The sequence below is a fragment of the Eutrigla gurnardus genome (assembly GCF_963514095.1).
Source record: "Eutrigla gurnardus genome assembly, chromosome: 2".
NCBI lineage: Eukaryota > Metazoa > Chordata > Actinopteri > Perciformes > Triglidae > Eutrigla > Eutrigla gurnardus.
Genome location: NC_139916.1, coordinates 15,085,276 through 15,108,192, shown reverse-complemented (window position 1 = coordinate 15,108,192; position 22,917 = coordinate 15,085,276). Strand labels below are relative to the sequence as shown.

At 40.5% G+C, this 22,917-nt stretch overlaps 1 protein-coding gene across 1 annotated transcript; it reads right to left on the bottom strand.

The window, feature by feature from the left end:
- Positions 1-844: 844 nt before the first annotated feature.
- On the bottom strand, positions 845-22,475 carry dnai1.2 (dynein, axonemal, intermediate chain 1, paralog 2). Its single transcript, XM_084031612.1, has 20 exons — positions 22,314-22,475; positions 21,999-22,064; positions 21,786-21,884; positions 21,524-21,604; positions 21,197-21,323; positions 20,807-20,862; positions 20,482-20,637; positions 20,244-20,303; positions 20,001-20,129; positions 19,700-19,784; positions 19,461-19,578; positions 19,203-19,246; positions 18,781-19,028; positions 18,371-18,460; positions 18,048-18,135; positions 17,765-17,844; positions 13,018-13,166; positions 11,267-11,366; positions 8,326-8,511; positions 845-3,961 (listed from the first exon to the last, which is right to left on the bottom strand). Exons 1-20 carry the CDS (start codon positions 22,341-22,343, stop codon positions 3,872-3,874), a joined length of 2,082 nt encoding a protein of 693 aa, XP_083887738.1. The 5' UTR covers positions 22,344-22,475; the 3' UTR covers positions 845-3,871.
- Between the last annotated feature and the right edge of the window lie 442 nt (positions 22,476-22,917).

Here is a 22,917-nt window from a genome sequence, read left to right as displayed (position 1 = left end):
GGTTTGGGGCTAGTAACACTGATATTATCGCTTTAAAAGCAGTGTATAGTGACAGTTGTGGTAATGGGGTTTGACAGTCCAGATCAGCAGCATATTCTTGTGTGTGACGTGTAGAGTTCTATGTGTGAAGATTATTTTGCAGCAGCCTAACGGAGGTCGTGCAAAATCTAATAACCACAGTGGTGTGAATATTTGTGCTTTGAAAATGCACATCGGGGACAAACCCAGATAAAAACTCAATTCTACCACATAACAGAGCTTCAAATTCCATTTCTGAAGTACACCAGAAGCTAAGGGTTGAGTTTGAATTCAAACTAAATCAGGACTAGTGTGAGTTAACTGTATGACAAATCAGTCAGAGCACACAAGGCCAAATTGCCTCCCAAGGTACCACATGTCCAGTTGCTGACAAGCAATTAAAAAGGCTATTTTGGCTATATCAAATATAATGCTACAATTACAACTTCATGCACAACAATAAGGGGGAACATCACCGATCTGTTTAACCGAATAAATACCAGCTACAGATGTTATCCTCACCCCACCCGTCTCTCCTCTGTTCTACATGTGCAGAGAGACCAACCCCGGCCCTCTGTGAAACATGAGAGCGGACGATATTAACGATCTTATGAAATTCAAGCAGCGGCGCCCACAGTTCTTCAGTGGCGCACGGCTAAATAAACAGGAAACACTGCAGCTCTCTGCCTGCACATCGGATGAATGGCGAAACATTGTTATAAATAATTATGTTAACTAACACAAAGCTTCTCTCAATGCCCCATTTCAATCCCAGTGAATCCTAATTGTTCTTATTTGTTCCTCTTTTGCAGGCATTTGGTCGACATTTACTGGGTTCCTAATCTTTTGTGCAGCCTACCCTGATATCGATGCCACGAGGCTCATCTGTATGGAGGAGTGGTGGCGTGTCACTTTAAAGAAGCTAAAGAGAAAAACGGAGCCTTGAGGAATAAACATCCGTCTCCGCAGTGAGAGGAACGCGCAGACTTCCCTGCTGTTGTCCAATTTAACATTTTCAGCAAGACACAATGCGCATTGTGCCAAGGAACACTCCCCTCTCACAGTCACAAAACATATAGAGTTTTTTTTCACCTCACAATACCTCAGGCATTTAACTATAGGATGGAAATACAGTAAGTCCATCTGTGGACATGAGTAATCATAATCATCAGGAAACTTCTACAAATAAGTCTTAAATCCAGACATTGCTGATGCTCATTCCATAATGGAACTGACTTGAAACATCGGGGTTATTATGGAATCTGAAGAGAGCGTGACAGGACTGTCCACAGCTGCCTTGGTGGCCATTGCCTGCAACACATTTGTTGCCATCCTCCTCGTTATCCTCTGTCTAATCCTCTATCGAGCCTGCGGGGTCCCGTCCAGCCCAGAGAGGCTCCCGGTCCTGGCTCTGAGGGAAGGAGAACCCCCACAGGTGAAGGAGCACAAGTACCTGTTGACCTCCTGACTGCAGAGGGACGAGTTGGATCGATTGGCCTCGATGCACTCCTTCACTGGAGCGGGGGACTGGGGGGAGCACCTGGACTCACTGCAAGCAAGAATCAGGCTCGTCCTTCATAGTTTGTTTTCAAAATCAGCTGCCGATCCGAACGGAAGAAGCGGCTGAGCCTCACAAAGACAGCGGGGATGAATCGCGGTGAAGTGAGGAGACTATTTTAAGAAGCCGTCACTTGTCAGATCTCGTCGCATGGAGGAATGTTTAGCACAGACATTCGCAGCCCGAAGAAAAAGGACGTGGCGGCAAGGTTGGATGCAGGTGACACAAAGACAGAGAGAATGGGATGTTCAGTAGACAAAGAGCAGCTGGCCTGTTGTTGGAGGTTTCTAAATATATCTTATTTTGTATTCTCTCCTGAAAAAAAGAAAGAAGACAATACCAGTATATTGCTGAGAACAGGGACTTGAGCCTGTGTGGAGTGTGTGAGTGTCATTGTCACCCATAAATACCAGGCATACCTGTGAGGCATAGGGCCTCGCTGAGGGCGTTACGTAAGGACTAGAGAGGCTTAGTCGAGATTTGTGTCCTCTTCAACACGGCCCTCGCACCGACATCTGCCTGTGGCCGTACGTGATGGCCCACTCACTCTGGACTGAATCGCATGATGCACACATACGGACGCATCAATCGTGTGGATCCTACAGATCGCTAATTGAAACGGCCCACATTTCCCCCACATCCTGCCAGTATCAATACTTGAATTTAAACTGCATCGCCGCTGCTGCATCTGATTCAGCGAAACACTTTGTGCAGATATATAAATATATAATGATGTGTATCCTAAACTTTACAATAGCTTCCAGGCGTTTAGCTGAATAACACAGAGTCATAACACAGAGTAAGCAGGAGTTAAACAAGGATTTTGAAATCCAACTTTGGGGCACGCCTGTGGTAGTGCCAAACATGCACTGTGACTGACAGCTAGATACGCATGCAGCATCCTCCTCCAAACAACAACCACCACGGATCTCCTGCAGGGAAACTGAGAAGAATGGGCTGAGAGCAAGACATACACTGCAGCAATTTATACTGGAATTAGCTTGTTTTTCTGTAAACAAAACCTCATAAGTCATATAATAACAATTTAAAAAAACTACTACAATCACTTAAATATTCTCCACGAAACAGGTTATGGTTTAAATAAAGTAGTTCTCTGTCTTAGGAGGAAGTTCACAACCATCCACGGAGGAAGTCTTTTTTTTATCGGAATAATTGACTGAAGTCATTGTCAACAACACAAGAAACACATTCAATATCAACTTACCATACCTCAACAAGTAGCTACTCGTACTCACTAAATAACACATATTGATGATATGTAAGTATAAATACACGTTTTCTCTGGAAATACTACAGTTCTTACCATGAAATTGATTTGCTCTTTCTAGTCACTAGACCTTCTCTTCCACCCAACCCAAATGTGATACATGTGGCTACAGCAATCTACAAAACAGCAACATAAACCAATCTGATAAACAGCAGAACAAACGGTCCTTCAGTATCACTAGAGTGCAGCTGTATTCTCATGCTGACCCACGGTCACAATCATTTGTTCCACATTTGTCTGTAAAAAGAAGGCCTGATTGAGCAGCACTCTCTAACCACACTTTGGGAGATGGAGTTATGAATCACACTTAAGGGAGAGATTGCGTTCGCAGGGAGATGTGAAGGGCAGAGGAGAGAGAGAGAGAGAGAGAGACAGAGAGAGGGAGAGAGAGAGAGAGAGAGACTTGGATTCAATTTGAGCATCTGGGTGGTATTTAACTGAAGGACAAGATCATTAAGGCTTAAAGAAGTTGAGAGAAAGGCAAAAATAAAGACGCACACAGCCATGAGTCAAAGCAAAGTTCTCCCCATAGATGGGATATTAAAAGGCTCCGAGCTCATCCCTGGACCCAAGCCCAGGACAGCGTGTGCCAGCCAAGACAAGTTGTCTGGATATGGTCCAGAACGGCTCAATCTATTACGCTAATTTAACTCCCCATTCACTTGCAGTAACTCTCCCCCTTCACTTTTGTAGCTTCATCAACTTGTACAATACATACGGAATCTTTGCAGAAGTCAGTGGAATTCTAATGTTGCCTGTTAAACGTGTATCAAGTACTGCAGTATAAATAAATGCATTGGCTATTGAATATGAATAATTTATTGACAGCTTAAGAAAGATCAAACGAAAACATTTTTAATAAACACATAGAAGTCGTTTTCTTGTTTGTTGGTTCTGTTGACTGTTGCACTGAGCAAAACATCCGTGTTTTTATATGAACAAGAATAAAAAGATTGTACCATGTCGGTGTGTGTCGGGAAGCCATGGCAGCCGCGTTAAACTGTGCTTTACTCTGGTTCCCTCAGCAGGCTGAGGAGCTTCTCCATCTTGGCTACTTCCACTTCTGGACCCTTAGGCTGCTCCTGACCCTTCTTGCCCTACACACACACACACACACACACACATACACACACACACACACGCACACACACACACATACACACACAAACAACTTAGTGAAATCAGAAGTAATAGTATGCTGACCAAGCACTTGGTTAGACTACAAACCCAGCAGGCAGGCAGTTAACCAGATGAGAACACAACACAATCAGACATAAATTGAAATGGATGTAGGTCAATAGAAGCATCGTGGTTCTACAACTCTTTATTCAATACTTTATTTCTGCTATATTGTGGTGTTCATTAAAGACATGGAGCTACTGCCTAAAGGGCGATATTGCACACGGTAAACTCCAGTTTGTGTTGTATTGTCATTAATGGAACATTAGATGCTTTTATGTGTAGAAACACACAGCCAATTAAAAGCAATCTAATATTTGTCCTGTAATGTTTGCCTTAAAGGATATTTAACAGGCCTATCATAATTATGTTTTGTTTATTATTGTTACTGGCTTCTCTTAAACTGAACTGGACTTTGATTAAAGAAGCCCGAAACAACTTTAACTTCACTTGATCTTAATTAGAAAAATAACATGCTATTGAGAATTTAAGAGGAAACATGTATGTACAACTGAATTAATGAACCTGTTACAACTTACTGGATATATTACTTTAATGAACAAAGAGGTAATTTATATGTCAGGTGCTTTTGCAGGGAGGTAGGTTACCAATAAAAATTAGCATAATGAGGTATTATTGTTCATACAACAACAGACCTAAACCTAAACCATTCTAAATCTGAATAGAAATCAGCGAGCACTGTCCAGAAAGGTTAACAACAATGAATGTAAGCAGTAAACAGTCTACAGTTTATAATACAGGCAGCAGGCGTGATGCTTCCAGGTCCTCCCTATGTTCTAAAACAATTTTCACAGCAGACATTGTGACTTTGTTGGAGCAGGAAAAGCACACGTGTAACTAATAACATTAACTAGAAAAGTGCACTCGCCAGATGTGTCTGTGACGATCACTGCTGTTTTGTGTGACTGAATGAATACACCCACCCCCCCATCTGGACACTTACGGGCTGTAAGTGGTTGTGAGAACAGACTTCAGTCAAACTTAGAAACAAGTGGCGATGCGTGCAGGCAATCAGCTCAAAGTTGTTGTATAAGACACGACATACCATCTTGCCAAAAACTAAATCCAATTCACCAAGCTGTCTGGCCGCGTAGCAGCAGCGGCCATGTACTCAGCGGTGTGCTTACTGCAAGTTCAATTAGCTGTTAACTGACTACGCTGCCAAACAAACACAGCAAACTGGGTCTCTGGGCGGAGAACAGCAGCCGAGAGGTGGCGATGCACTCAGCTTTGTCATCACTAGTGGCTACTACCAGCCGGTTACCAGTGGTGAGTGAGGAGTCAGCAGGCGGTCAATAGCAGTTTAAGACAGGATAGCAGAATGCAAAATTACCGAGACAGCCACAGCGCCGCACACTGGAAACATTTCAACAAATTACATTTTTGAGTGTGGTGTTGACTGACGCTATCATAACATAATGCTATAAACAATAGAAAAACAATGCACAAGATATGGTTAGGCCAGTGGTTAACTCCTCCTTTGAAGCTTGGAAAATGTATATTTATATTGAGGTGTAACTGCTTTGAAGTTTGAAATGGATACAGCGAGGGGGCTGATCCAGAGAGACAGCTGCATTCCCTAAACGAATGAGCATCAAATCTCGATGCAACATTATATCTCTGCCAATGATGAATGGCTCAATAAAGACTCCCCCTTAATGGAGAGAAAGGCTGACCGGGCACAAACCAGCACTAATAAAAATTTCAGAGTAATCAAAATCATCATCTTCTCTCGAGGTGTCAACATGTGTTCTGATTTATTTACTAAATTCCTTGCTGGCTTGCTTACTGCAGCAATAAAATCCCAGACTTGGTGGTGTTTGCATAGAAGAAATGCATACAGAAGTCCCACCTGTGCTGTAAGGCCCGGTCTGCTGTGTCTGCTACAACACAAATGGAAATGTTATGATATGTGTAGTATTCTTGGAGAAAAATCTGATTCATATATCACAAAATATATCACAAAACACTGCATAATGCTGCTTTTATACTGCAACTGCGAATTGTGATTTGTGGGTGAAAAAAGAATGAGAGGAGAACAGATGAGATGAAGGCATTCATGCTGCACACAGTCAAACAGAACAGTGTGTTGTGTTGAACACAGGGTTCATTTGATGCTCAGTCATCTAAAAATGATGAACATATGGACTGTGTGTCTAAAGTTCATTATCATGTTCCTGTGTGGGTACTTAATATGCATGATGTGAATTCTGAAACACATTTAGAGCAGACTCCATGACAAAGACTGCGTAAACTTTATCGGACTGTTTTTTTCTCTACACCACAGACCCTCCAGGTAACGCCACACATCCACAGGTCTGTATAATTCTGTGTGTACGGCATAGCAGGCACACATGACACCACCTCATTAGTGACTGTAGCCCTCAGGCTGACAACTGGGAAATAACTGCTCAGTTCAGAGCAACAGAGAGCCCTCAGAGCATGTTAGAACACACTCTGGAGAGGTACATGACAAATACATACTACAGTATTTTTGTTCGAGACACTTACAGTCAGAGTTCTAACATTTGCTGTCTCATTTCACAAGCTCAAAACAACTAATTAAAAACCATTTGAAGGCCACTACAAAACAACAGCGGTCAAGTGGACTGGTTAAGTGAGAGTAGACGAGCCAAGATGTTGGATTGTGCCATTGTTTTGGTTATATTAATGGGCCGCCATGCCCATTGTGCAAGTTTCAGTGGGCTGCTGTGCCAATTAAAAGAGACATATTACTGATAATACTTGCTGTGGGTGTTTATGCCTGATGCTTATTTGACACATTTGCATTCCAAAAGGCTCCAAATACTGTCAGTGGTGCTGAAATGTGCAATTATTCCCCAATTATACGCTTTAGGGCTACAGTCTGAGGTCACTAATGAGCTACTACCAGATGTGTGTATGGGTTGACATGTACGAAACCAAACTGTTTATGTGAGGGGTGCGTAACACCCAGGTCCAGCAGTGTTTTTCTAATGCATTAAAATGTGTTGTGATAAATAATTAGGGATTACTCTAGTTAGAATTAGAATTTCTTCTAGCTCACATGCACTTATGTGTCCAACACAAAGGAACAGAAAAGAAAAGCCTGGATAGGCCACGTTGCTGACTCTAAATGGACCCTGATTAAAGTGTTGTGACTCAGTGTGCCATTTGGTTTCCTCCTGTGTTTAGTAGGAATGCTGTGATTACTCCACAGCTCATTAACCAGTGTCAAGAGTGGCAACAGAGCCCTCAGTGACTCATCAATTGTGAATGGTGTAACGTGGAATTTTCTTTTTCTATATAGCTACAATTTGCTTTGAATTCAAAATGTATTTTAGCTTTCTTTTCTTCAAGATGATTTCCCATCATTATGTCTTGGTATGTATTGCCATTTTGGCAGTATGAGTGACAGGGAATATAGGGAGACAGACAGGGAAAATGACTTGTGGAAAACATCCATGCCTTTACAATGGGTACCCTTGCACGGTTATGTGATCAGCCATTTAAACCAATGGGCCACCAATATATGTCAATTTATGTTCTGCATCTCCTTTGTTTCTAATAAGCTTATTCAATTACAAAAAACACTCAACAGCTCTGTGGCTAATTGTTAACTGGCCTAAATGCGTAAGGGAGAGAGAAAAACAGGCTATTAGTGATGCTGATAACGAGCTGCTGACGAAGGATGAGAATGGTGGCCTTCACCACATTGTTAGTCGGTGAAATTAGCTTGAACTCATTACACTGCATAGAATGAATCATCTGATCTGCTTTCATTGACGTGAAACAATTGGCAGTCATAAATAATGCAAAAGGTCAGACATGATTTCAGTGCATTTACAGATAAAGTGGTATATAAGGTGAAAGAACCATCCATTTCAAATTAACAATGATTGAATGGATGTTATCAGTGGCCATCGGTACCATTCTAATGCTTCAGGAAGGCCAACCTGCAACTCCCTACTTATGAAAGTGAAACTTGTGAATTCAAACAAAACAACTTTAGGTTTAGACAACAAAACTACTTGGTTAGGTTTAGGAAAAGGTAGTGGTTTGGGTTAAAATAAGTAAAAAATAGATTACATAACAAAACTAAAGTCAAATAATGAAATGACTCCCGGGTGGAAGACCTACGTTTATTTGACAATCCCATAGGATTTTGTCACTCTTTATACAAGAGCTGGTCACTGCGATGGTAGCGACGCTAATAGGCATTAAAGTACATTCGCTCAAACAGTTGTATTGAAAGTCTCTGGCACCTCGATAAGATTCTTACCTTGGGTTTCTTGCGGAGGTTTGGAGAGAGTTTGAGGCTGCTGACGTAGCCTCGGTCATCACCCACTATGATCAGATTATAGATGGGATTAAACTCAATGTGAGTCAGTTTGGTCTTCTTTTTGGCCACCACCAGCTGCTGGCAGACGGCTTCATATTGGTTGGTGCTGAGGTCAAAGACATGAACCTGGAAAAGATGAGTGAAAAAAAAGAATAAATGTGTTGTTAATGTTTTTTTTTTTTTTTTACAGTTATGGTCCTCTAAACTGAGTTTGGCATCACCACCAATACTCATTTGAATGTTTAAATAGAAATCTGGTATAAAAAACTGACCCATCTAATTGACCACTATTATTTAGGCTTGAGGATGAAGAGTATGTTTGGAGATTCTGCTTGAATCTGCTGCTGCAGACTACCGTTTCATATCTAGTGTCTAGTGCATACTGTTGTGTTTTATGTGAGATGGTGACTGCTGGATCACAAGCCTCTGCAGGGATGTAGCTTGGCCATCTGGTGCAAGTGTGAACTTCTGTCAGTATGTGTGTACGACAGCCCAACTACAAAAATCCTAAGCATCATTATCCAGAAAGAACCAGATAACATATTCTTCTTTCAGCCTATAAGTGCATTTAGACAATCTGTCTGCAACAAATGAGCCTACAGCCGAGCACAGCCCACTCCTTTTACCAGAAAGATGACTGTGCCCGATCCGCTCGGGTTCACTCCGTGTACCAACACGACACAAAGCATCACAGTCAACACTTCCAACCAACCAACCAATCATCATAGTCTACCAGGGTATGACTTTGTGTAACCTCTATCACTACAGCCATTATCTGCAGTGTTTTTGCTTTTTATATACGAGCACTAATGTAACATTAGTCATGACTGATTGCACTACACTGACTACTTTTGTTTTGTTTAGAAATGATTACCTATGATTTATTGAACTTATATTGTATTACACGTTGCATTTTAAATTATTTTTAAATATTCAAATACATTAAGTAACATTATTTTTGGCCTGTTTCTATTGCTTTAGGTTGATGTTGAAGTATCAGATCTAAAAATCCTGAACTGAAATATGAAGAGAGGTAGAGGTGCCGAACGTTGAGTAGAGCTGCACAGAAAGCAAATATGGATTTGGAGACTAATCATTAGAGGATAAGCCTGGACCTCTCATTATTTCATCCAGACACTTTATTTCCTCAACAGTCGACTGGATGGAGAAGCAAGGACAGACGGAACGAAAAGATATTTGTTTGCACTGCACGACTGTGTCATTCTTACACCTCAGCTCGCCACCAATTCATTATCGTTATGAACACATAAACACGCACATGTGCGCACACACAAACACATAACACAGCCACTATTATATATATATATATATATATATATATATATATATATTTGAAAAACTGCCCGCTGCTGTCACATTGCAAAATGTCACAGCAGCGGGCAGTTTTTCATCAACAGAAAATACATGTCAAGGGGCGCACAGCTAATGCTGAGTCACTCAAGCTCTACCAAACACTCGTCACAGAAAACGTCAAACTGCAGAGAATCTGTTTTCCTGAGGATGATTATGTAAAGTGCACTAGGACCGCACCGGTGCATTGTGGGAATTCTGACAATATTCTGCCATTCTTCAAAAGGTTGACAGCGACCAAATGGCGAGTTTAGCCTTGGACTGAATGTACAATATATATATTTATTTAGTGGGTCTCAAATTTTGGATTTACATTTAATACTAATATTCACACACGTTTCACCAGACTGAAATCATAGGTCAGTTTAGAGTTTAGCACACTGAGAAAATGGCAATTTAATATTCTTGTCCATTCTTCTGCTTATAACAGAGAGGATATTTTGCTTGTAAAATGTATGCCGACTGATGAGGGTTTAATGAGATTTTTGATCCAATTTCAGAGAATAAATGACAGGACTGTGATTCTATGTGCTTTCTAGCAAAGTTGTAATTAGATTTTTTTCGGTAGAAGACATTAACAAATAAACACACTTTGGGTTTATTCTGGGTTTAAAAAATCTGGCTGCATGCATTGACATGTATCTATTTGCAACTTATATACTATAAAGACACATGATTTAGTTGTGAATTTGGTAAACAATCCCATGTTTCCTCTCTTCCATCTTATCAAGATTGGTGTTTGGTTGTGAAATAATTTGCATAATCATGGGTATACTACAGTATGTAGTATGCCTATGAGGACTGAATTCTGGCATTGGAGGGGAAGACACACACACACACACACACACACACACACACACACACACTCACACTCACACACTATCACATAAGGTGTCTCTGAAATTGCTCAGCTCTAATTTCCTCTTTGTCACTCTCACTCGTCTTTACTTGGCACACCGGACAGGAAATGTGTCAGACACAACACTCTGGACTTTTATAGCATGGTGCACACTGCTGCGAAGACAAACAGATGGGGACAGCTTGCAGCCATACTAAGAAAATATCTAGAGATAAGCAACTCGGCATCAGCTGAAATTACTTTTGGCTGGAATCAATAACCACTGTCAGGGCAGGAAGCATGCATTAATCTAAGGCTAAGCCTATGAACATAGTAAGGGGTTAGTCAGTCTATAAATATATTATAAGAGTAATAATGAAGTGGGAGGCAGGTTGTATATGCTGCAGCTGTGATTTCACATTTTACATCTTGTACAGTCAGCTTGTATCACCTGGATACATCTTATATTTCATATACTTATATTTTTGACAGATCATATCAGTCTGAGCCTGGTTGTACAGTCAGCCTGTATCACCTGGAGCCTTGAAAATATTGTATTACATTTTTATGATTATGCTATGCTCAAGGCCAAAACAGGCGAAGAAGTTATGAACTGCTAGACTGCTAGGTCAAGCTGTGGGCTGCAAAATGTAAGTTTATCTGGACACTTACTCTTCCATCTGTTGTGACAGCAGCAAATACAGTGGAGGAGTATGGAGACCAGGCAACGTCACCCACAGCTGCATTCAGATCAAAGGTGTACACTGGAGTGCTGAAAAAACACACAGATACACACAGTCAGACAGGAAACCTGCAACTTTCCATTACTTGGCATGAAATGTGTTTCTGAGAATCAATGTCACCCAGGATGAACAAGAACTGCTCCTCATCTTCCTAAATTGGTGTTTTTACACAGAGTATAGTGTCAGACAAAGATCATCAGACTTTTTGCTCAATCTATCTGATTCTGCATCATATATATAAAACGGTGCACTTCATTTTCTATGGCCAAGGAAATGGTAAATCAGAAGCCAGACGACTATGAAACCAGGCACATACAAGTCTTCTAATATATCAAGGATATTATTCTATTCCAATAGGAAACAGAGGACAGATGTGTACATGAAGCTATCAGTCTGTAGCTAATTGGTGTTTGATTTACTAAGGCAAAAGTAATTACACTTCAAACACCTTAGATGGCCTTCTAGGGACATTCTGGAAGTGAAGCAAAGCTCAAAAGGACATATTTATGTCTACTGTTTCAACATTTATAGCTCCTTGTTTCAATTAAATGCAGTGTACTCTTAAATATTCACACATTTGGAAAGGAGGTGAAGTATTTTTCTGTGACCCTCACACTCAACACTCTTCCCATTATTTTACAATTTTCCCCCCTAATCTATTTTGGGCAAGTTGTGCCTCAGATGATTGATGATGACAAAGTGCGCCTCCATGCTGCTGTTTGATAAATAACATGCACTCTGGTAGGCGTAGAATAAGACTGAATCTGTCCCAGTAGAATCAGTCTATTAAGAGAGGGTGTTTTACAGCAGTATGACACAGTATATACTGTAAATCCATGAGTCAGAGCTATTAGGGTTCATATATTATGTCCATGTTTATCTTTAGGCTGAGATGAAGTTATCAAGCTAACCTTTTCTGTGGGTTAGCAAATTTAATGCAAGTCTCTTCTATAGCTGTGTCAGCTCATTCAGGGCTAATGCCATGTGACAGTTCTGAGCAGTGTCAAAGTTTGTGAAAATGAGTTTGATCCAGTCAGTCCCTCTCCTGGAAACAATATATCTCGTTTCTATGGGGTGTTATGGATCATTCTTGAAATCGTTGTCTCTCATAATGGGAGGATGATGACTATCATTATTCAGTCAAGCTGCCTTTGCTGACAGGTAGTGGGAGGCACTGTGGGTTTGTCAAGTGAGCAAGGAAAAGCAAGTTACATGAGTATAAGAAGGTAATACCATTCACCTACTTTTACTTGAATAATGCTGAAACTAAAATATTAACTATACTTAATAAACAGCCCATTACACTTCAATAATAATTAAAGCTACAGTAACTGGGAAATCATGAATTTAACAAAAGCCATTGACATTTTTCCTATTTATCCCTTTTAGATTTCTTCTCAATTTTCTCCTAATATGGCACGAGCAATTCTTAATTCTCTGTAGTTCTCGTTGCTGCTAAACTGTGTTGGCTTACATCAGGCAATGGGTCCAACCCAGCTCATACAAAGTCATAAGCTCTTTCTTTTCATTGTTTATATTGAAGCGTTTCAGAGACTGAAGCACTGAGTATTAGTCACTCTTCTCTTCAAATGCACTCCAGCCTACCAGCAGGAGTCAGTGCAGCAACAAGTGCATCTACAGTAGCTGCAGGTTTTACTCTCTCTTTACCGGTTTTCTTACTTGATGGTATGGTCCCAGATCTTGACGGTCCAGTCTGAACTACAAGAGATGAAAACCTTCGGGTGGAAATGGTTCCACCTTACAGCATCCACTGCCATGCTGTGGGCATCATAGGTCTCCAGGAAGTGGCTTGAGTAGGTCTTGGAGCACTAGGGAATGAAGGCAGAATAAAGTCTTGATTTGAACTAAAATTGATGGTGTAAAATGTATCTTAATAATTTTAGTGTTAAATGACAGATCTGCGGGGGCCACCGGCAACTGTAACCAATGTACTGGAGGATTGTTGAAATGACTAAGAACTGTCAAGAAAAACTGTAATAGATGCTTTTACTAAGCTACAAAAATGAAAGGGTAATACAGGTATACAGCAATTATTTTCCTATTTCTAAGCTTTTCTACCTTTTCTCTCTAATTGCTTCCCAAAATACCATGTGATAGCTCCCTAGTCCGGTATTAAAATCAATTAAAGTTCTCCGGGTAACACCTTGAAATATTCACTATAATCCAAACTGTTATTGTTGTTGGTTGATATATCATATGGTAAGTAATATTTTGTGTGGAAATCGGAGAAAACAAGTCACAACTTGACATCACACTGACTTGATAAAGGTCCCTCAAATGACACAGAAAACAGTAGTTTTTTCACAAGCCGGGTAGTAGTATTTGTGGCTATTATGACATGAATTTGTAATCTTATTTCATTTTCTAAGGAACTCAGAACTTGAAGCACATGAAAAAAGCTGATGTAAAGTAAATTGCTGCTAGCTAGCTAGCTAGCTAGCTAGATAGATAGATAGATAGATAGATAGATAGATAGATAGATAGATAGATAGATAGATAGATAGATAGATAGATAGATAGATAGATAGATAGATAGATGGATGGATGGATGGATGGATGGATGTACGGACGGACAGACAGACAGACAGACAGACAGACAGACAGACAGACAGACAGACAGACAGACAGACAGACAGACAGACAGATAGATAGATAGATAGATAGATAGATAGATAGATAGATAGATAGATAGATAGATAGATAGATAGATAGATAGATAGATATTGCTGAGAGAGGCTAGAAGGATACTTGCCCATTTTAACCCAAAGAGAGTAATGTAATCCTCTGTGCTTTAAAGTTGAATTGCCCCTATAATTCCTTGCAAATTGGGTTTGCAAAGGCACCCAAACAGCAGCAGAGTTAGATTGAAGGGATACATAATCTAGCAGGGAGACAATCTAGGATAAAAAGCTAGACAGCATGTGGGGACAGCTGTTGCCCTTCCAAGCACTGACAGTTTGATTGTTGTCCTGCAGCTGGGTGAAAGATTCTTTATCTGTCTTCTGCTGGCTGTGAGACGACACTGAACCTTGAGGCGACACAGGGAAGATATTTAGTCACACACACTGGGTGTGTGTCTGCCCATATGTCTTCAAGAAGGGTTAGGTAAATTAGGTGATTTCACAGGAGTGCAACCAAGGTGTGTGCCGCTATACAGGAAGCATGTATCTAAGCCACAAATCGGTAACAATCTGCTGCTTCACTTGTGACTTCACCGTTATCCTACTGCAAGGCACAAAGCCACCAACACGCAATTAAGAAATTACTTCAAAAGTGTCTAACCACAATTAAATCCAATGAGTTACATTTTCAGGAATCCAAGGATAATTCTTGCCTGATATGTTGTTTGTTTCGTTGCACAATCCTGTTGGGGGTCACCACTTTATGCCCCTGACCTGATTTGGCATCACATGGGGTGATCCCCATTGCATGCCTATTTTATATGACGTTTGTGCTCTTCCATGCAAGACATTTGTAGCACTCGCCTTAACTCACCATCTGACTATCATTGTAAACATTTCATTGTCTTCATGATCACGATAGACTTCCCTCAAGACCTTGGTTTTTATTTTATAGACATCAGCCAATTTCAATGATGTGTTCAATAGTCGCCATGAGCTGTTGGGCTTAGGCATGTTTGGTAACAGCAACGGAATGAGGCTTTTACGAGTGTCTTTCTGCCTGTGCACACAAGGAAGAAAAATCATAATGAAGGGAGGAGGCCAGCCCTAAAATACCAGCTGATGTGGACAGAGCTAGCCTCTGCTTAAACAGACTCATTAAATGCTTAATGTCAAGCCTGAGGAGTTCCAAACAGGCCACACGGATACACACAAGTAGCGCACACACACACACACACACACACACACACACACACACACACACACACACACACACACACACACACACACACACACACACACACACACACACACAAAATTAATGGAAACATTCCAGCTTGTGCACCCTCTGGAGTGCAAGCCCAGCACTATACTGCATCTCCGTGCACAAACAAAATGAGCTTCGGTATTTCAGGGCAGACATTGTGAAGCCCCAAGATGATCCTAATGCCGCCCCGAGATGATCGTAATGTCGCTCCAAGAACATCCTAATGTCGTTTAGGGGTGGAATAAAACAAAAACACATCCAAGGACAAGCCTTTGTTGCAAACATCAGCAGCATTTTTTGATGAATGTTCAATAGTTGTCCTCACCAAAAAACCAACTAACTTTTCTAAACTGTATTTTGTTTCTATATAAACACAGTGCTTTCTGTTCAAAACTGGAAAAGAGCGTGACTTTGGCAATATATTTGTTATTGAAACAATGTCCTTTTCTTTGGTAAGCGGGTCAAGTTACATAACTTAGGAAAGGTTTCTCATGCCAGTGGGGTTGCTAACTAGTGGCTATTGGTAAGTCTAGTAAACCCAGGTATACAGCCATGGTGCTTGGGCAACTGAGCAGGCCATGGCATTTACATAGAGTTGTCATTCAAGCCAGTAGGGAGAGAAATGGAAGTTTGGCCTCAGCAGATACAGTATAGATATAAGGCCAAGTCAAGCTGCATAGTATCTGCTCTTCACGTCAGAGTAGAGTTGTGTCTAAAATTCCATATTAACATAAAGCTAAAACAGTATGTAAGATGTTTATTATGTATTATGTAAAGAAATATTAGATGAGTTACATGCAATTTCTGGTGAAATATCACACTGGACACTATGCCCACATGAATATCCCACAATGCACGGCGGTAGTGATGACAACGTTCATAACAGACGATGGAAGACAGATCTGTAATGTCAATAACACTTCAATTTAAGTGTAAATACAATATTTCCCTTTGCTAGTTGTAATATATTTTTTAGATTACTTTTGTCTTTATGATCCTTACAAATCATTGTGTGGTCACATGGGGTTGGCACATGTTACTATGGTTACATGCAAGGAGGCTCTAAGGAAGTGACCATGTAAATTACTGCTCAGTGCATCTGAAAAAAACAAAACAAAAAAAAACAGAGTAGTACTACTGTATTTTCCCTCAATGTTGAAAGTATTGGGCATTTAGTGCATAGTATTTCGCAATTTAAAAGCAGCTTAAAGGTATATTAGGTCAGGGCTTGAGAATTGTGTCGCTTGTCAGAGGAAGTCGATTTATTACTGAACCAGATTAACTCACTGTTTTCTCACCCTTTAATATTATATTATTATTATAGCTGATGGATGGCAGTGGTTGGGAGGTATGGGTCGTGGTGGTGAGCATGGGGCGCTGCCCTCGTGAGAGCAAGGACATGGGCAATCTTTTATACCCTGCAGTACAGTTGGCCTGGCATGAGTGCGCCCTAAGGCGCAGTTGAATAAGATCAGCTGATGCCCCCCCATGTCAAATGCCCACTGGGTTTGGCCAGGATAGCCTCGAGGAGGGGCCTAACAATATCCAATGTTTGTTTTGTCTGTCCTCACTTGTCTAGTTCACTCTGGGTGGCTCCACTGTTGCTCCACTACATTACTGATGCACTGCTATCAAGTAATTTGAACGGGATGTCAACCGGGACACTAAAAAAACTAATTACATTCAAAATAACATTTTGACAATACTACCAACTAGCTACATATTAACACTGAGGATTCAAACAAAGGGAATGAGGAAGACAGCTAATTAAGACATCTGTGTTCAATCAACAAGACAATTTTATTTTAGCACATAGTATGGAATTGGGAATCATCTGTCTCAGTACACAGCAAGTTTCAAGTATCTACTGAAATAATCGAATAACCATGACTATCTGTGTGTTAAAACATCTATCTAAAATTGAATACAAAAATGTGTATGGTTCTTTAATGTACGTAAATAAAGTGAATAACACAATAATTATTAACTTTTTAAAAACTATTTTGGCATTTTGTAGGGTTCGGTTTTTATCAGTCACACACATAGTTTATTGTCATGTGTGATTATAGATGATTGTCCTAATGTACTGTGTATCACAGATGTGTCTTTATTATAGTTAGTGTGGCCAATGTGAAGTATCTTGATGTTACTGAATAACAAGTTATGTTGTGATGTCATTCCCCTCTCAACATTTGATTATCTTAATGAGTCACATCAACAACATCCATCCATCCATTATCTGTAACCGCTTATCCTATTCAGGGTCACGGAGGGGCTGGCGCCGATCCCAGCTGACATAGCACGAAGGCAGGGTAGACCCTTGACAGGTTGCCAGTCTAACACAGGGCTGACACATAAAGACATTCATTCACACCTACGGGCAATTAAGTTAACCTACTGTATGTCTTTGGACTGTGGGAGGACGGCACCAGCATGCCGTCCCATTCCAACAACATACTAAATGTAATTTTAGAAGTGACCCATGTCATCCAGCCTTAGCAGAAATCAAGACACATACCTTGTGTATTTTCCCCTCCTCTGTGCCAACAAGGAAGAGAAAGTCGATCTGTTTATGGAAGTCAAATGATGAACCACAGGCTGTGGACAAGAGGCATCAAGCACTTAAATTAGACGCAACATACATCGTCCTGTTGTGCCATTAAACTCTTTAAAAATGACCTGATCTAATAGGTCATTTTTAAAAAGTTTTATTTTGCATGAGTAATAGTATTTTAAAATGGTATTGTAATTGTGTACATTTTTAGTTCACAAGATGACATGCGGTGCAATGGAGCCCTTACCTATGCCAGGCTGTTGAGCATCTTCTGGCCCCTCAGAGACAGCACCATTTTGTAACAGTCTGATAATGTCTGTAGAGACCAGCTCATTCTGCAGACAAGAAACACATAACTGATTGCAAAAGTGAACAATCACGAGGGCACACTTATCCAGAGTGCACACTTATCCAGAGTGCACACAAAAAGCAAGTAGTTAGCCTTTCGAAAGTTTCATTATATTTGAATTTTGCTAAGATAACATGAAAACATTGGAAACTTACCATAAATACTACCATGTAAGAGTATGACTTACAGAGAGAATAAAAAGGAATAATGCCTCAACTAACCTTCACAAGTGTCCAGGACACAACTCGGCCATCAGATGACACAGAATAGAAATTATGGTTATTGTCCATGTCATCGCTCTGCCAGCGCACCTGAGTAGAAAAATACAGTAGAAAATGGTTGGTTTTAGTGTAAGTGCAAAAGGTTAATGTGCATGATCAATATAATATTTGACAAGGAAGATACATTTACAAGACATTTCTTTTATTTTCCTAACATGAAATTCCCTATAACTCAGCATCGCCGCATGTTTGGTGTTAGAAGTGCTTCCATTCTCAACTAAGTGGTTTGGGATAGGTCTCAAATTGCCAAACTTCCCACTAAATGCACAAATGGAGACGAACTAATAGGTAGAGTGACTGGAACAAGATATACACCCTGAAGTCCTATCACCTTCCTTATCTCCTCTCACCTGCCTGACGGGGTCTGTGTGCTTGCCCGTCTTAGCTGTACTCCTATAGACAGGCTCCAATCCCTCCTCCTTCAAGTTGTAGACAGCCACACAGCCATCATAGAAGCCTACTGCCACCAGGTAGGAATGCTGCTCATGGATGTCGAGGCACAGGATGCCAGAATCAGTGGGGTAGATGTACTCTGGGAAGGCAGAGTTCTTCAATGAGTGGTATACAAGCATGCCACGCCCCTGCTTACTAAAGTCGTCTGGTCGGCAGAGGGATAGAAGAGAGGGGACGGGAGGAAAAATCAGGTCAAACACAAAGCTGTTTATGCTTCATTACAAAATTAACTTCAAGATCTGATTCAATTAGGTGCAATTAAAATAGTCAGCGATGGTAACATAACTGCATGAATTGTCAATTTATACTGTGTACTTACATGATCCCAGTCCCACAGCAAAAAGATCATGATAGTTCTTATTCCTGTTGAGGACAGGTGCATCATTCAGTCATTGCCATTATGGTAACAGCAGATGGTATATATAAACATTGCAATACAAACACTGATGATTGAGGTATGAAATCAATCACATATTTAAAACACTAGAAATTGTTTTACACATGTATAATACAATACCAACTATAATAATGAACATCATTCTAAGGGAACGTTAGCAGCCTTGATGAGAAAATCTACCAGCAGAGGGCAGTGACAGACAGTCTTTTGGCTTTGTCATATTGGAACTTCCACAAAGGGAGAAGGCTGCCCTCCTGGTCTCTGAAGTCATCAGATGCATCCTCAAAGTATTTGAAATCTGAACGGGCACGACAGAAGGGATGGGAGAACAGAAGAAAGAAGAGAATCTGTAGCAACTTGAGTATCAAATGGGAATTTAGGTTATTATTGTATCACTTGACACATTCACTGGAACATACCTTGTGCAATGTCATCAAAAGTATTCTGAGTGACCATCCGTTCAATGATCTTGGATGCCTTTCCCCCGTTGGTCGTATCATCATTCTATAACAGTGACACAATTTTGGATGGAAACACTGCAAAAAAGACTCTGTGTAGTCTGTCTATTTTTTCAAATGTCTCTACCTCATTAAAGGTTGTCTTGTAAGGCAGCAAATGTATGGTGTATGGCAACAACATTAATAACAGATGTAACTGCGCTAGGCTATATACAAGATACATATTAAGTTTAGGTAGAAAGTTGGGTAGCACTTAATTTACCTGAGTCTCCATCAGTATCTTCTTCTTCTTGCTTTTGTCATTATCTTTCTTTGATGCTGCAGCTTTCTGCTTCTCTTTGTTTTTTTCTTGTTTCTGCACCTCCTCGACATATGCATCATATACCTCCCACTGCAAAGAGAGTAGTTATTACAGTCAGCCCAGGTGAGTACATATATTCAGTGGTGTGAAAACAAGGTGTAAAAACAAAGCTGGACTAAAGATCTCCTTTAAACAAGGCAGTACCTGATTAGCGGTGGCCGAGAAGCTACTGCGTGGAGGAGGTTGAGTCTGGCAGCTTCTTTCCTACAGGAACATTAAAGAAACGCCTGGTGAAACTCTTGAGGCACTAGGCTATCAATAAATTTTTTTTTTACACACCAATATTATGTTTTTCATAACCTCAAATATATAAAATGTCCCTTTTTATGTTAGCTTTTCCAACTACTACGTAAAGGTTGTGTGTTGAGATTCTCCTTCTTACCCTCAGTGGGTTGTTGAGGGTCTGGGACGCCCTCTCACTGAAGTTGAACTGGTTAGTAACTTTAAGCTCCTTCCTGTCAGTTTTGGAGGTAACGCTGTCTGGCCTGTCCTCTTCTCCCACATCATCCACTTCCCCTCCATCTTCTACAGGTGTTGCCTGTGGAAAAGCCCACAGAGGGAAGTGTTGTAACTCAAGTTAAACTCTTGACTTTTTGACCCTGTGAGAAAAAGCTGATCAAAAGGACCATGCCATGCATTGTTCAAAATGGAATATAGGGGCCAACACAGACCAGTGTTCTGATTTTAGTTCAATAAATCATTTTTACCGGGGTTTCTGGTATCTCCTCATCAGGTCCCGTTCCAGTGTTGACTGTGGCAGGCTCTGGACACATTAAATAGACTTACTCACAATTTCACTGTGGAGAACATGAACACATCACTCTTTTCTCATGTAAACTCTAAGCATGTATTGAATTTTATGGAACATGTTAAAAGTGACACCTTGTGGCATAAATGATGCACTACACCAGAGAGGAAAACACTACATGCTACAAAAACACAATACGCAACACCTTGTGCGTGTTGAAACATCTCTGATAATCTCTAATAATAATATAAACGTTGTTATGGAAGAAAATAATATATTAGGCTTTAATATCAAAAGTGTTAGTCTGATTTGTTCAACACTGAATATTATTGCATTTTTCTGTATCTACCCTCAGGGAGACCCTCCTTGGCCCTCAGTCTTCGAGCCTCATCAGAGTCTTGATGCAGGAGGTTGCCCTCCAACACAAAGTGAACAGCCATTTGATCCACAACATTGATTGGCTTGTAGGAACGTTCCTGGGAGACATAATAAGGAATGATGCAGAGAAGCTCTTTTATTTTGATTGTGTATTTGATAAATACATAAAAAAAGCACAAGAACATTGGGTGGGAATCACTGAGATGGAAGCAGCAATGCCTTTCTCTTGAAATAACCTTCAATATGAGGTGACTTCTGTATTGCAATGATGCATCTACACTAAGTGATGTAAAGTTACCTTAAAACTGTAGCGGGCAATATTTTGGGGGGCATGTGGGTTGCTTACAGTCAGGATCCTTGTGATTTCCTCGTTCAGCTCCTAATGATGTAGATAAAGCAAAGATTACACATGCCTGACTAATTTGGCAACAGGTATTGGTTTAAAAAACAATGACCAATTGGGGGAAAAAAATATTAAACAGCAGCCAGCAAAGTCTGAGCCAATTCGTTTAACGCAGACCATGTGGCTGTCTTAAACTTGAGCGATGAAGATCTCTTACAGCCTCAGTGAGCTCCAGTTGATCTGGAGGCTTAACAAGTGCTTTCCCATGAGACCACTCGTCCCGTCCATCCACCGCATCCACTCCCTCTTCCTCATCCTGTAATGTTATGTAACACATTGTTGTATGTCTTTGTTCAATTAAAAATAACATCAAACTCTAATAGCACATGTGATGTTTGTAGTTATTCCTACTCAATTGTAGTTCACCCACCCTTTTCTTAGTTGCAGCTTTGGTTGCCTTCGCACCAGGTACAGTAACCTTCTGAACAATTGAGCCCTGCGTGAAAATAAAAGGGGGAAACAAGCTAAATGGATAGCTGCAACATTAGCATACTGTGGATACGCTAACGTAAATTTACCTAAACTGACAGTTTGCTTAACTTTAACTGTTACGTTGCGGCGTTTACTTGATTTCATTGCTGTGACGTAGCATGACCGCTTCGCTAAGTTAGCAAAAAAAAAAACTGCTAACTTAGCTAGTGTCAGGTAAGTTCGTTAACGCTAGCTAAACAAAGTTGGCATTTACCTTTCTCGTTGAAACTTTATTGTTCGGCATTGCAAACCGAGTCCGTTAATGACTTCACCACCACTTTAGCTAACGTTTAGCTTTGTCAGCATGCACGACACGAAGTAAAAAAGAAACCGTTGAATTGTTAGCCAAAAGCACCACTCGCATCTTCCGCTGGTGTCTGGCTGCTGCTGTGTATGCTTGCCACAGCAACCAGCAGGTTGCCAAGACAACCAGCAGTCTTTCCTCTGGGTCAGTCATTAAAGAGGGCCAATGTCCAAATACGATATAGTATGTAAACGACTGCTTGAAAACTTTTTTATAAGTTTTAAGACACAAATCTTAACGTTGGAGGAGAGCAATGATAACAAAAAAATGATATTTTGTTGTATACATACTGTAGACGAAAGGGGTGGCTATATTTTCCCTGAAATACCAAATGCATGTGCAATGGCACCATATAAAAAATATCATTAAAAGAACATGCATTATTATATAAATAAAGATTTCTCCAAATTGTATATATTTAGTCCACCGTCAACGCATGAATTTACCTCCCTACGTCTTTCGCTCTGATCTCCTCTGTGATTGGACAGACCGCTCATGAATATTCTATAACCCG

Coding starts and splice junctions, on each gene's coding strand:
- dnai1.2 (XM_084031612.1), bottom strand. CDS start 22,343: ATGCCGAACAATAAAGTTTCAACGAGAAAG. Junction 19,785..20,000: donor AGATACTGATGGAGACTCAG/GTAAATTAAGTG, acceptor TCACTGTTATAG/AATGATGATACGACCAACGG. Junction 18,461..18,780: donor ACACAGACCCCGTCAGGCAG/GTGAGAGGAGAT, acceptor TTTTCTACTCAG/GTGCGCTGGCAGAGCGATGA.